The sequence below is a fragment of the Rhyacophila brunnea genome, unplaced genomic scaffold (assembly GCF_057557595.1).
Source record: "Rhyacophila brunnea isolate RB1 unplaced genomic scaffold, BYU_Rbru_1.0 scaffold_7, whole genome shotgun sequence".
In the NCBI taxonomy this organism is placed as follows: Eukaryota; Metazoa; Arthropoda; class Insecta; order Trichoptera; family Rhyacophilidae; genus Rhyacophila; species Rhyacophila brunnea.
This window is the reverse complement of record NW_028233339.1, coordinates 46,781,610-46,797,420: the sequence shown is the minus strand read 5'-3', so window position 1 is coordinate 46,797,420 and position 15,811 is coordinate 46,781,610. Positions and strand designations below refer to the sequence as shown.

The 15,811-nt window shown below is 36.2% G+C and overlaps 1 protein-coding gene across 1 annotated transcript in view; it reads right to left on the bottom strand.

The window, feature by feature from the left end:
• Positions 1–15,811, bottom strand: part of Hml (hemolectin) — a 93,953-nt gene that overhangs the window by 70,517 nt on the left and 7,625 nt on the right. The window contains exons 4-16 of the mRNA XM_085958363.1: positions 13,779–13,964; positions 13,322–13,481; positions 12,513–12,736; positions 11,232–11,423; positions 8,894–9,063; positions 7,573–7,733; positions 6,380–6,516; positions 5,930–6,072; positions 5,088–5,250; positions 4,677–4,804; positions 4,314–4,380; positions 3,442–3,543; positions 2,308–2,563 (exon numbers count right to left, since the gene is read on the bottom strand). Of these exons, the coding sequence (XP_085814489.1) occupies positions 2,308–2,563; positions 3,442–3,543; positions 4,314–4,380; positions 4,677–4,804; positions 5,088–5,250; positions 5,930–6,072; positions 6,380–6,516; positions 7,573–7,733; positions 8,894–9,063; positions 11,232–11,423; positions 12,513–12,736; positions 13,322–13,481; positions 13,779–13,964 (2,089 nt within the window). The remainder of the gene's footprint in view (positions 1–2,307; positions 2,564–3,441; positions 3,544–4,313; positions 4,381–4,676; positions 4,805–5,087; positions 5,251–5,929; positions 6,073–6,379; positions 6,517–7,572; positions 7,734–8,893; positions 9,064–11,231; positions 11,424–12,512; positions 12,737–13,321; positions 13,482–13,778; positions 13,965–15,811) is intronic.

Below are 15,811 nucleotides of genomic sequence, written 5' to 3'. Positions count from 1 at the left end.
ATGGTTTTATAATATGTAGCAAGTAGCATCCATCACTTAACGTAGCTTGGACATGTGACATCTTTGTGGTACAGCAGTGAAAATTCTGTCGTGGTGACCGACCCTGCCTTATGCTGCAAGTATGTTACAAAAACGATTTACGCTAGCCAGGTCTCACATGGCGAGAGGCGAGGTACGTGGCAAAGGAGCTAGGGAAGTTTGCCTGCCCTATGCTCCAATACTAGATAGGGTGAAATAGCAGTCGTTGCAATGTGCATGATTCATATGCGGTATTGCTTTAAACCTATAAAAAGTAAGCTGATTCCGAAATTTTAACACACCAATCATAGGGTATATTATATAAAATATATTATTATATTATACTAGCTGACCCGGGAAACGTTGTTCTGCCATATAAATTATTTCTAGTGAATATTTCGGTTGTTAAATAAAAAATAACGAATGTATCGTAAGTGTGTGGGGATGGGATCTATGACAGAAAGAGGAATGGAGCGCTGTAGACGATGACCGCCGATAAAAACAAAAAAACACCAACCATTCATTTTCTCAATTCAAAATGAGTAATGATGTTCATAATGAATGAATTACCTGTGATAGGATCTCGTTGTTTAATGTTTATGCAATATCCGTCATGTCCCTTCCAGAAAATTAGCGGATATTGGAGAGCGTCGTATGAACGGTGTGTGTCAGCGATGAACTCCAGATTATTGTTTCTTCTTCGAATCACGATTTCTCGCATCGATGTGCGGTCGCCAACCATAATTCCAGCAATGTCGTCAATAACAGGCGCATTGAATCGACGCACATGCTCTCCAGCTGGTGTTTTATCAGGATTGACGACAATAGCGTGATTGTCACTTTGCAATTCGTGCATGTGTGCTTTGAAGAATTTCAATAATTCATTGTGCTCATTCAATAGGGCGTCAAGTTCGCCGACGATGCGCTTGGCATTAGGCGAATTGAGGTTATTGTAGCCGCAACGTGCATCCACACGATTGATGTCCTCACCGCCTATGAAGTAGATTTGTAAAAATTTATGTGGTTCGTTTGGCATTGGCAGCAATGAGCCTACATTGAGGTATACTTGGCCTTTGATTTTGAACGTAGAATGGAATTGTTGACCATTGCCACACTTTTGTGAACTATTTCTGTTGCTCCGAACGAAGTCGTTTGGAAGCATGAATTGAATGTGCGAATGGACTTCAGGAACAGGTTTGAATCTGGAACCGTGCCGATAAGCAAGCCGTTCAATGGTTCTGGTGGTATCTCAATTTCTGGAAGTTGCACTTTTCCTGATGCGCAACACATCCCGGATGACTATGTTTGAATTTGAGCGCATGACAATGGGGACATTCTTTGTCCATAGCACCAATCAGCACTTTCGGATGAGCGGAATGTTCAATATCTGGCTCGTACTCGAATGCGAGATGAAGGAACGAAGCGGATGTAAATGCTCGATGTACTTGTTGGCGTTGTCAGTCATTTGCTCCGCGTGTATTAACTACGAACCGGCGCGCTTGGCTCCGTTCCAATTGTCGTTGTTGATTTCGTTCAGCTCGTGCCTCTTGTGATTGAGATGCACGCAATTGCGACATCCTCACACGTACGTTTTTGTTATCTTGTTGGATTTGTGGGTCTGTTCTTTCTGCTCTACTATTTCGCATGTTTGTTGCTTTATTCATTCGACGGCCCAAATGGCCCCCCTTGCGTCTTGCTGGCATTGTGCACTGTAATACACGCACACAAAAATAGATAAATGAAAATAAATCGTACAAAATTTTGCACGCACTGCGTTGTGATATGCCGAATGAAATGTCAAAATGACGCGACGCTTCTCTTGAATTCTTCTCGGACGTAGCGCCATCTGTCATTCAACAACATAATTAATTCGTTCTGTTTGAAATACGAACGACGGTTAAATTTGTTCATACAAAAATAATAAAATCGCGATTAAAAAATGGGAGGGTGGGGGGAGGAGGGTGAAAATTTGGGGTTATAGGTATTTTTTGATGACAAATAATAAAAAAAATACAAAAAAAAATGTCAAAAAAATAAAAGAAAAAATTTTCTGGATAGAGATACCCTAATCACCTAGCGGTATGAAATATACTTGTTGACCTATTTTCATACCTAAGAAATATACATAAAAAAAATCATAAAAATCGGTCGAGCCATTTCGGAGGAGTGCGACCACAAACATCGTGACACGAGATTTTTATATATATAGAGATTAATACATTATATAAAATACATTATAAAGAAATTGTCTCCTTCATGATATTGCAGTTACACCAACAATATGCTTACCACGTATTGCACTCCTTGGGAACAGTTGCGCCGGGCGGGAACTGTTTTCCTCGGAGGCGGCACGGGCATTGATCCTTGGTGACACACTTTCCTCCATGCAGGAGCGTGCCTGCGGGACAGAAGCACCCTTCCGTGCACGACTCGTCTGATTCTTCAGCAGGAGAGCCCTCCGACAAGGTGGATGCAGCACTGCCACAAGACTTTTGAATGGATGGCCCGCAAGCTTGGTATATGCGTCCTCCGGTACAGGTTAATACTGAAAAATAATTATAAATATTTTTATTATGGAAGTTTAAAATTTTGTCATTGTCGCTTAGTGTACGACCTGAGTGGACAGCGTTTGGCGGTGCATGAGCGGCGTGCGTAACTCACACGTATAACCGTTTGTGAAATGTTCGTATACCATGTCTTTTTAGGTTATACGTTTGAGTTGCGCACGCTGCTCACGCCCCGCCGAACGCTGTCCACTCAGGCTGTACACTTACGGAGTTGCCAATATACCCAAAATACCTGCAGAGTCCACTCACAGTTTTGACTACTGAAATTAGGTGTATAATAATGATATTAATGTATAATAATGAACCTTATTGTATGAGCACCACTTCATCCCAATTATGAATAGCTCCGATTGCCATACGCAAAATGTCAATATCATTCTTACTATCAACATGTAAAAACCTATGCAAAATTAGTTAAAATCAAGACATATAATATTTTATTACCTGTGGTAGAGCCAAATATATTTTTCCCTATTTATATTTTATTAGGCCTTCTTCTTCTTCTTCGACCATGTCCGATCCTAATAGGATCATATGGGCCTCCACAGAGTAGAGGTTTGTATTAACAGATTTTGTTTTTACGAGAAATGGATGTCAGCCACTTGTTCAACCTATTAGGTCCATACCCTGACTCACACACATATTGAAAAACAATATGTGTACTTGCCAGACCCAGGATTCGAACCTGGGACCCACGGCATGATAGTCCAACGCTTATGCCGCGCAGCCACCGTGGGCGTGAATGAATAAATGAATTAGGCCATGAATGGTAAACATTATTTGTGGTCTTGAACTCGCTTTGCGTCATAGAGGAGGCCATGTTGAATTTATTTATTAGATTATAATATTCACTTACAGCATGTATCCTGATCTCGCCATTTTGACAAAGCTTTGATTCCCTGTGCCACACATTGACCGGCGTATACTTCAAGACTGTCACATCCACATTCTTCACGAGCTGAAAAATAATATAATAAGTTATTATCATTTTTATTCTGACATTATAATGTTATAAAGTTATGCCAATTATTTCTTTCCATTCTTCATCTCTTCCCGCTCCCTTTGTTTGGATGTATGTAACAATAATCTATAATATACAGGTTAGTCTTAAAGCAAATTATCTAGAAATACCAGTTATATCGATCGCATAGCTTCACCTAGATTCTAGATGTTCTAAATGTTGATGTAGATCAGTATTTCCCAACCATATTTCTGCCAAGCCCCACACAACGCTTCAAAAATTTCCATGCCCCACTATCAAAATTTTATAGTTACCTAACTAATTCTGAAGAAAAAATGAATTCCATCAAATAAAAAATGCACATAGGCAATACTATTTTTAATTTAACTTTCGTAAGTAAATATGTATGTATATTAAGTTACATGTACAACTCGGAAGAAAATTAGTGAGATCCTTGTGCTATGCTTCGTCTTCAAATGATTTTCAAGATGACATTTTTGCCCCCCGAATATAAACTTGTATATTTTCAATAATCATTCTTCAAGGTGTCACATGTGATTTATGCTAACAGCTAACATCTAATCATTTGCTGTGAAATGCATTCAGTCACTTCCACTTTTTCACTCTTACCCTCCAGTCCATTGCGGCACCCCAATAAATACAGTCCACTTCGCAATTCAAAATTGCGAATTAGGTCTTAATATATAAGACCCTCACTTTATTCTATTTCCCTTTAATTTCAATAATAATTAATATTTGCTACTTACAGTGATTCGACGGACATCCACAATAATCCCATTTACACGACTCTAGTAACAGAGAGATATCCATAATCTGTAAAAATAATATATAAATAATATTAATTACGGTGAATTAGGAGTACATATGGGCGCAAATCCCGGAGGGCACAGGTTCGTGTCCTGCTGGGTGTCGTGTTTTTTTCAAAAAGATTTTATATAGTGATTATATTATATTTCTCAGAGTTTTTAAATTATATTCAAAAAATAAATATTAACTTCTTAGAAAAAATATTTTATTAAAAATATCTTTGTTTCAAAACCATTATAATGTAGTTCTACCACGTAAACACTAGTTCAGTTAATATAATATAATAAATTATAGAGTACTACCTTGCTGCAGGCAGTAAATCTTGACTTAGTCACCAAGTTATTACAGAAGTTGGTTGCTTTCAGTGTCATTTCTTTTGGTTGCGAACTGCAGGCGTGTTGCTCAGATGGTTTATCGTCACAGATATCTCCTGAAATAACAAAATTATAAATCAATATGACGTTGCATAATCTTCTTCCATTCTCCTTTGAACAGCTGTCAACAAGTGATGGCGTCAGTCTATTCTTGTCTCGAACTCCAAGATTTCTAACTTTTCACTTTTGACAATAAAAATGTTAGCAAACTATTTTTTTTCTATATGTCTATAGTTGGATAATCTGGTATGTCGAATAATAGAAAGTCAGAGTATTGGAACTCTACTGAATCATTACTGGACAGAAAGATAATTAAAAATGAAGGTGTTCTCTATTTACCTCCAATTGTTTTAACCTGCCAGCTATTGGCGAGGGTTGCGATAGACTTGGGTACGATTCTTTCTTTGGTTGTCATGTCGTTGTTGGGATTCCCATCGATGATTCCGCACAGACCTTCCGTTCGGTTCCACAGCGATTCAGTCACATCCACTTGCACCAATTGCTGCAATTTGAGAAGGTCGGTATTTTACTACAGATATTGTTTATTATGTATATCAAATCAAATAGATATCAAACAAAAGATGTTGAAGAAAACCTTCTCATTTGATGATGTAGCTTAAATATAGGAAAGTGAAGCTGAAAGAGGGTCACTAAGGCTTTTGATTAAATTAGCTGCAAGTAATTGTGCTACGAGATATATTTTCCAGAGATGCACTGAGATAAATACACCTTTTCGATCACCTTTACAAGTATAAAAAAACTTTTTTTATACAATAATCCATCATTATCTAGATGAAAACACACATAAAATCATAAATAACAGTATCATCATCAGCTGAGGTTCATCCACTGGTGGATGAAGGTCTCCGCCAGCTCCATCCAATCTTCACCATGTACATCGACCAAACTGCGAGTGGGTTTTAGGGCATCTATGTATTCCATTACTGCCTCTTATGTATCACTGTGACTGCATTTGTCCAGCGGTTGTCCACTCGCCTCGTTTGGCGACCTCTATCATATTGTATTATCTTGTCTGCCTCTGTATAAATTGGTTTCTTTTTTCGTCTTTCCGCATTATACCCAACATGCACTTTTCACATAGTATAATAAGTATGAAAATAAAAATTACATTTTATATTGAAACAATAAATTGAGTAGGTACTTATATAGGTAATATTAACCTTGGCATTCCACTTGATTTTGATTCCGAGGGATTCGAGATTGGCTTGCACCATGTGGCCGGCCATTTCCACTCTTAGTCCTGGCAGCTGTGCTGGAATAGGCAACAATCGCTTGCTGCTTTTGAATATAACTCCACCATCGCCTGTCGGACATAAAAATATGATTTTAAATATATAGAGTTGAGACCGATTTGGGACAGGCGCTGCTTCACTAAAGGCTACTAAGTCCTGTGTAGTAGTGCAGTGGCGAAGTTTTGATACTAACTGTAACTGCTAACTGAAGGTATATTATTAAATATTAATCACTATCTAAGTGTGTATTGTTATTTTTTTTTGTTTGTTATAACAGTTAACCTCGGTCCAAAAGACAGTCATCGCCACTGTCGCACTGGTCATCTGAGAGCAAGCTTTTTACAGTGATGTGTGTCTTAGTATTATTGGTAATCTTACTTGCAGATTCCAATGTGTATTCCTTATCTTGCAAGAATATGGACAAACGTCTGCTGCCATCGACATTTTGGATTGTCACACTGAAGGTCTCGTCTTGCGAATCACGCACCAGAGTATGCGGGCAGGCCGAGTTGAAACTGTAAAATAAAACATTAATACTAAATAGATGTTTTGTACAGGACAATGTTATTATTATTAACATGGTAAATTGAGGCTAGAGTTGCAATTTAACTAGCACTTTTAAGAATATGAACGACATGACATGATAACATAAATTTTACTATATATAATTATATTGTAGACTAATGGTATTGGAGATGCACCACGACCAATACCTAGAGGGTCCATAAGCTGTTTGAAGAATAACCTTTGAGACAAACTTATTTTAATGTGCAATGTTAGATTCAATGTTTCAGCTGTTTTCATGTGATATATTTTTTTTAAACTGCCCTTACCCTATCACATCTGACTTTGCACATGGAGTCGAAATCGGTTATGACTTCAACTACCAATCAAAAAACCTGCTGCTGGTTCGTTTGATAGACATGTTGGAAAACAATCTGTGTTTATAAGTTTATTCATAAGTTAGGTTAGGTTGAAATTTAGCTAACTTAGGAATTGTGTAAAGCCTCAATTACATTGAGCTTCTTTACGAGCTGTTTATTGGCGAATTTACGATCTGCCTGTAAAGTCGCACAGTGTAATTATCGAATAAGCTAATAAGCAGGTTGTAAACACTCTACCGAGAAAAGTTGAAAGCCGGTCAACTTTACACGCTACACGCCGGCATGTGGGCCTACTGCGTCTGCGCAGTAGAGCGCAGTACCAACCTCCCGGTAAAAAAACGAACTACGTTTCGTCAAAATAGTCACTGGCTTGTGGCTTCTCAGCGAATGGAAAGTTTTGTGTGTAATCATCAAATCGCAGTAGCTGAATCGCCCACTTTTAAATTCGCCAATAAACAGCTTGTAAAGAAGCTCAATGTAATTGAGGCTTAAATGAGAATTCTACCATTCTTCCTAATATTCTCATCTGTGTGTCATACTTGTTTGCTCTTTCAAGATGCAGAACTAACTTAAAATACTGTAATTTTCGCCGATTTTTAGCACTCGTCTTGAATTAGTAGACATATTTTTATTTTGTTTCGGTGTCATTAAACTAAAAATATATCTATATATTGTATAAATGCTCACCTGTAAACTTTGCCATCGAAGGTCTTATAATGAGCACCGCCCCACGTGAAACATACTCCTGGCTTCGGCCTTCTACTTTCTACAATGTTCATCTCGTTGATTCCGTACAAAGTCGGATCATATTCTCCGACATCGCTGTCATTCTTCATGAACTCATTGTACTAGAAAAATGCTTAACAGTCAGTTTGCTACAAGAAACCTTCCTTGTTCGATAATGTCAAATCACGTAACAAAGTTTTTTTAATAGTTATCAATATTTTAGCTATTCCAAGAATCATTGACAAATCTATGTGTGTTACGAAAACCGAAATTTACATTTTAAAATACTGCTATATTATCATGAATCTAGAATGTAATGTGACTGCACAGGGCAGGAAAGATTTTATTGGCACAGTAAGAGGAAGGTTAAGACAATACATCAGTGAAACGGCAAATAATTTTCAACGATAGGCGTGACGAAATTTTGGACTCGCTGGCATTCGGAGAGCGAACGTCGAGGTGTGAATACGTCAATTTGTTTTATGATGGCGACGGGGGTAATTAATTGTTAAATCGTGTAAAGATGACTAAAAACGTTACCCATTAACTTGAAAAAGAAAACATGTCAATGAATATATTATTATTGTTACTAATGGAAAAATAAACAGAACATTAAATGGACGCATGACGACGGATTTATACACTATTCTTAGCTACTTTATTAAGAAAAAATATAAAGTGCCACTCGGGGGTGTTAATTTTTTTACCTGACTCATCCAAACAAATACAATTTTGTATATCTCAAAATTTAAGATGTCGTAAAGCCCAAATGTGGCCCTGGAAGTAGCAGTGGCGTAGCTAAAAATATTGGACCCCTATGCAAAATCTTGCAAAGGCCCCCGTTTCTAAAAAAGATCCATTCAGAATACAAGACAAAAAATCTTTTTAGCTTTAGAAAGAATTTTCCCTTCAATCCAATCGGCTTTTCCAACCGATTACGAATGACGGATTAAACAACGGATTTATATGACAAATTATATTTCGTTCGGCATGTGTCATTTGCACCCGCGACCCGCAATCCGAGCATCGCCTAGCCACGATCTTTTTAGACCATGCCTCAACTGAGGCATAGCCTTAATCAAAAACCACAGTTGACATCAATTGGTATAAATATGAGAACATAAAGGTATGAACACTGATCAGATTACTTTGGATTATCCTCTCATAACACTGTATGGCTCTGTGAAAGCTTTTCTTAATAATTAAAGTAGCATTTTATTGGTTTTTTTAAAAATTAGACAATCCAGATAATGGATAAGTCAATATTACTAAAAATTATTACCTCTTTCCTGGAGCCATAGTAACCGCTAGCGCCGTATGTGCCTCCAGTTTTCATCGAGTGAACTTCACTTCCGCCCATCCCCTCCATAAAACTATTCTGGGAATGTTTAGAACCCTTCGTTTTATAATCAACCCGGGTCGATCCGCCCATGGTAACCACTTGGTTGGCCCCTGTGAATAAAACAATGGCATGTTATATAACAGGCAGTGGCGAAGGATGGAGGTAGCCTGTGGAGATCCAACATAAATAATGCACATTAAACTTTGCCAGTCATAATTATTTGATTTCATTGAACTAAGAATTAAATTGGAGATGGAAATGGTTAGTATTTAAAATTCAATTAAACCCTGCCTTAATACATTAGCGGACATGACGTCTATAAATGTATTTTGTGAGATGTGATATAACATTACGTCCATAGACGTCCTGTACTGTGGAACGGAATACGACACGACGTTTATAGAAGTCGTATTTTGGATTAAAACAATATTATGTTCCCTGCTACTTATGTCACAGTGCAAACATATTTCCATTAGCGTCATATCTTTAGACTGAACTCATTTCTATATATTTATATCGAATATTTAAAAAATAATATTTTTAACATGTATTAGCTAACATGTGTCCACGAATGTCTTAAGGAAACCATTATAGATATCAGATAAAAAATGTTCTTCTATCAATAAAATATCTAAAATATAACATTAGATATTTTATAGATAGAAGAATATCTTTTATGGTTTGGTTTTGGCAGGGTTCAATAGAATTATAAAAACTATCTGCAATTTGTATTAGTTCAATGAAAACAAATAAGTATGACTGACAAAGTGTGTCAGCACTAGAAATGGAAAATTTCACGAACCAGAGCGCTTTCCGAAATTTTCTGAAAATATTAACATATAAGTAAACTCCTGATTATCTGTGTGCAGATTATCCAGTTTGTGGATTATCCGTGCACGACACTGTGTATACCAACGATATAATAGCCTTTATGAAAATTCAAACTGATATTAGAAAATCATTAAAAGATTCCTGCAAACAAACCAAAATAAATAAGGAGTATTAAACATGTTAAAATAATTGTCTGCTTTAGATATGTAAAATAATATATAGTATTTTAAAAAGAAAAAGCCATAGTTTGGATTATCTGTGTTTTTCGTTTATCTGTGCCGCCTCTCCTCACCATTAGCCCAGATAACCGGGAGTCTACTGTAGGTATCTAATTACACGTTATAGGTTATACTAACACTAACATGATGATATTACAGAAGAAATCAACAAGAGAATCATGTCTGCGAATAAATGCTACTTTGGCCTGTTAAGACATTTTATGTCCTGCATACTATCTCGCCGAACTAAAAGCACTCTTTACAAGACACTTGTAAAGCCAGTGCTCACCTACGCATCGGAAACCTGGACATTAACTCTGCGAAATGAACGAGCCCTGAACATCTTTGAAAGAAAAATTCTCCGCCGTATATATGGACCGATCAGGGACGGCACCAATTGGAGGAGAAGATTTAATGCTGAGCTCTACGGACTGTACGAAGATTGCAGCGCAGTTCAATCAATTAAGATTGGGAGACTGCGATGGCTAGGTCATGTGCACCGTATGAATGACAATGAACCGGCAAAGAGAGCGATGTCCAACAATCCAATAGGGCGTAGAAGAAGAGGCAGGCCAAAGATTCGCTGGTTGGATGGAGCTGCCAGTGACTACCGTATTCTGGGGGTACCGAATTGGAAAGCGGCCACACTGGATAGGGGCAGGTGAAGGGAGCTGTTGGAGGAGGTCAGGACCCCCAAACCGGGTTGTCGTGCCCCTGATGATGATGATGATGGTTATAAGTGTACCTTGACGTGTATTCGATTTTTTGTTATATGGCTTATCTTCTTCAAACAGTTAAAATATATTTTCCACGATGAGACAGGGCAATAATTTTGGGAATTTCATGTACCGGAACGGCGCTCTGTTCCATTTCGAGCCCTGCGTCTTATATAACTTTCTATAAGGTAGATGTCCACGCAAAAAGAAAGATGAACCATTCCAGGATTGCTTCTCTTCATATTTTTATACTAAATATTGTAGTGTATTATATAAGTTATGGGAGATACGGTTATCGAATCGAGACACACAGGATTCAGCTTTGCGAGGTCTATTCTCCCAAAAAATCTTCAATCAGGTTGTAAAATATGAATTTTCCATATACAGTTCCATATACATTTTCCATATACAGAATACAATTTAATCAACGCCTGATCAAGAGCCTCGTACCCTGACTTAACATTCAATATTGTGTCAAAAAGGTTCTATGTATAGGTAATTAAAACAACATACCGTATACACATTGGGGCACGGGTTGCGGCATGAAAACACCGGTAGCATACGTGCAAACATAGGCAGCGGCCGGGGTGAATGAGAATTTGATTCCCGCAGGACAGGAAACGGAACAGGAGAATCCGTCACTGTCTCCAGAGCAGTTGTATCCACCGTTGAATCCTAGTTTTGTTGCAGCGCATGATTCAGTTGCTGGAATAAATAATTCTCCAAGGTTATTATTTATTTTCTATACTGTTATTTCTTAGTAGAGAGACATGACAGTTGAGAATATTTTTTATATTTAATAACTATTCCACATTTTCTACAATCACATTCTATTCAACAATTTTTTTTTACATGGATTCTGGTTTCAATAATTTTTACCTTTAAAATTATGTATTATTGTGACGCCCATGATGGGCGAGCAAGTAACACGTTGGCTTATAATTTCGTGCGGCCCAGGTTCAAATCCTCGGTCTGGCCAACACACATATTGTTTTTTCAATCTGTGTTTGAAGTCGGAGTATGAACCTATCAGGTTGAGCAAGTGGCTAACATTCATTTCTCGTAAAAGTAAAAATTTGTTAATACAAATCCTGTGGAGACCCATATGATCTTACCTAGGATCAAACATGATTAAAAAAAAAATGTTTAAATTTAAAAAATTACAAATTCATTGTATAAAATGACACTAAATATTGGTAATTAATTTGATAAAACGCAATTTTTTGTAGTATTTTTTCCACTTATTAATTATATCTGGACCAGTTTCGTCCACCGACATTTTCAACTACTTTTGTACTATAAAAATTTGCATTTTATTAAATTAAATTAATAGTACAATGCATTTCCACCATGAATTGACAGTTAACACAGTAAATGAAAAAGAAATATTGGTATTTACAAGGTTTGCAAATTGTTCCCTTGTATGTACCAATATTGAGATTTTTGTGAATCGATTTTTGAATTGATTATGGGTGCAAAAATCTTAAACAGAGGTAAATATTCAAGCATATTCTATAAAATTCTTCGAAATGTACGAGCTTAACAAGATTGTGGGTATATTGATTTATAATTACAACCACGGATGTGTTCGTCCTCTTCAATAGGACCGGTTTCGTCTTCTAATCTTATTTATTCTCAACTGAATCTAGTGAAGTGGACAAAACTGGTCCTGAATGTAATTTAATTATGTAGAATAAACATTATAATATACTGTGTTTTATTTTAACTAACTGTCTTTAACTAACTCTTTTCTTATTAATTAAACTGACGTTTACTGAAAACATTTTCACTTACAGTATTGGCATTGAGGCCCCCTGAAGTCCTGAGGGCATTGGCAAACGTTCAGCGAGAGGCAGTTTCCTCCGTTGGTGCACGGGGGATTGCACACGGCCCCGCAGTTGGGGATGACCGACCACTCCTTTCTGGAAGGAACCCAGTTTCCTTCTTTGCACACCACATTCGCCACCGATGAGCCGTCAGGGAATTGGTGACCTTTCGCACAAGAAATTGTGCACGATCTAAAATTAATAAACGTATTGTAGAATACAAAATGTCAAATAATAAGCAGATTAAATCCCTTATCTGGAAATATTGGTATTTTTTCAATGTGTGTTTTAATTCAGGTGATGATACCATAGTGGGGTGCGCGATACTTTCTTTCCGTGTGTAAGAAATAGGCGGAATTAATTTGTATTATTGTCTATAGTCGCTATTGTTGACACAGGTTTGTGACGCTCGACTCCCATTCTACTCTTAATTGTTGAGATTCATGTTTTCTAATAATTTCTCGAGAATTCTAAAAACGAGATTTCTCGGTCACAACCTCTACGTATGTGGTATGTGGAGATGCGGAAACTTTCAATTATTTGTCACATATACTCATTTAATCCTCAGAACCTCAATAATCGTAATAGGTTAAACAACTGAGCCACAAAAATTCAGAAATTGTGAGCTATGACTTGCTTACAAGAGTTACAAAGGAAGGAAAGATAAAAAAAAAAAGAGTGTCACATCATTTAGTAGTGTTGCCATCTTTCATCATTCTTAGTGAACTGTCATAGCTACAAAATGTCAATATTTTTTCAACAACATAAATAACTCACGTTGAAGTACAACTCCGTCTGCTGTTCTTGGGTAGCGGTGGATAGTTTAGGCAGGGCTTCTTTTCGAACTGGCACTGAGGTCCGCTGAAGTTGTCAGGACAGTTACATTGACCCGGGGCAACGCATATTCCATTGTTTTGGCAAGTGGGAAGACAGATGGCTAAAAATAAAGTTGTTCAATATGTTAACAGTTTATTCTACTAAATATAGAGTAATATTATTTTTATTAATCAATTAAATAGCAGTATTTAATATTACGCAATGCGGATTCGAGTACCAAATGTGAATCCAATCCAAAGAAAGAATCCAAAGGGTCGGGTGAATGAATAACAACCATTCCATGTTAACAGATGTCTGTTAATATATCCACTGAGTAGTAGAGACCCATATGCTCTGCTGAGGAACTAAATGGGAATTAATTAACTTTCTATTGAAATAAATGTTTAAATAAAATTACGTTCGCAAGATGGTATAGTTTCCCATTCAGAATTCGCGACTTCCCACTCTCCTTCGGAGCAGACGATCTGAAGAGATTTCTGTCCATTGGGGAACTGGTGATCAGCCATGCAAGTCGCGCGGCATCCTGAGTGCATGGCGCACTGCAGCATGGAGTTCATCGGTGCATCGGGCTTGTCTTGGCATCCTGCAAAAGATTTTATCATTAACACCAGTGGTATAACAGGGGTAGAGTGCATACCATGAGTTTTTACAACATGAAACGCGACCCTAAACATTTTCAAATATTATAGATAAAGTATCAATTATATGGATTAAAAAAAAATATTAAATATTATATTATGCATATATAATCTAAAAATTCGAGGTAAATGATTAGTGAAACACCCACGATGGCCACCCGGATTAAGTGTCGGCATATAGCGTTGTGGGTCCTAGGACCATATCATGGGTCTAGCAAGTACACATATTGTTTTTCAATTTGTGTATGAGTCAGAGTATAGACCAAATAGTATGAGCTGTCATCCATTTATCGTATAAACAAAATTTATTACAATAAACCTCCACTCTGTGGAGGCCCATATAACCTTATTAGGATCGGACATGGTCGGATTAATGATTCTATTTCCACAAGATATTAAATATAAATCATAAGGTGTAATGTGTAGTCGTCTTTCCCCCATAGAAAATTAAATATTATTAAAACATATTGAATGTTGATTTTATATTAAAATTGCAATTCAATTAAAACTGATTTTTGTAGATTTATTTGGAAAATAAATGGCAGAGCATAATTATTTGTGTTGGTTAATCTGGTTATAAATGAATCTGCTATACAGAATGAATTCTATTGCCGGGGTGTAAAACCACATATTTCCATATTGGTTTAAAACCACGTAAAGTCATATATTTTTATTTTCAATTGAAGCGTTAATGTGAACACAGAAAAAATTGTGTAGATACCAGAAATTGGACAGAATGAAACCAATTAATTGTCATCCAGCAACTAATACATACTTAATATAATTACAAGATAAAAAGAACTTTTTTTTTTAAATTTTCTGTTGAATCATATAAACTTAACTGGACTAGCTTAAACGATCAAAAAAATTTGTACTTGATAGAAATAATGATGTCATATTGATTTCCATAGTAACGCACGTATATATTAATAATTTACTTACTAGGATCCCAGACCCCTAGCAACCAATAATGGTGTCGAAATAACTTTTCATATAAAACAGAATGAACTGAAAATGAATTCGATTCTACTTAAAGATGGCTAAAAGTATTAAAAAAATGCATTGGCATCGTGTTCTGATATATTCTAAAAGTTTCAAATGTCTAGCTAGTCGGGAAGTTAGTTAAAAATCAATTGCAAGATTTGTACCGGACAAATAAGAATACGAGCTAAGAAAAACGTAATAAATCATCCAGTATTACAATATTCCAATGAATAAGTTTTTTTAAGTAATCACCATTCTGGATTGTGTGTTTTTGCACCCTTCTTTTCAGAGGTAGATATCTTACGTGGTTAAGCTTGTTTGTAATAAGTGACATTTTCCAAACAGAATCTTATTGACTTATTGAATCGTTATAAAACGAAAAATGCATCTACATGACTTATGTGGTTTTACGGCCATATAATTACGGCTAATTTAATCATTTAGCTTTGATAATCTTTTTTTAAGTTGATTAAGTAGTAGTATTTGTTTTGACACATTTAAAATTGGTTTAATAATACCTACCTATCTAGCATTGAAAAGCGTGTAATTAAATTTTATCTTTGAACTAGGTAATTTTGTTGTATTATGATATTATTATTCCCTTATTAGTGAGATAAAAAAATACAAATATGCCTAATACGTTATTAAATATTTATAATTTATTAGTAAAATAGGTCATTTATACTCCTTTATCAATAATGAACTAATTAAGATAAAAACCAAGCTTCCTGCATTTAGCGATTGGTAATGTACCAAATAATCAAATAAATTTACACGAAATATCAAAATAAAATTTGCATGAGATTTA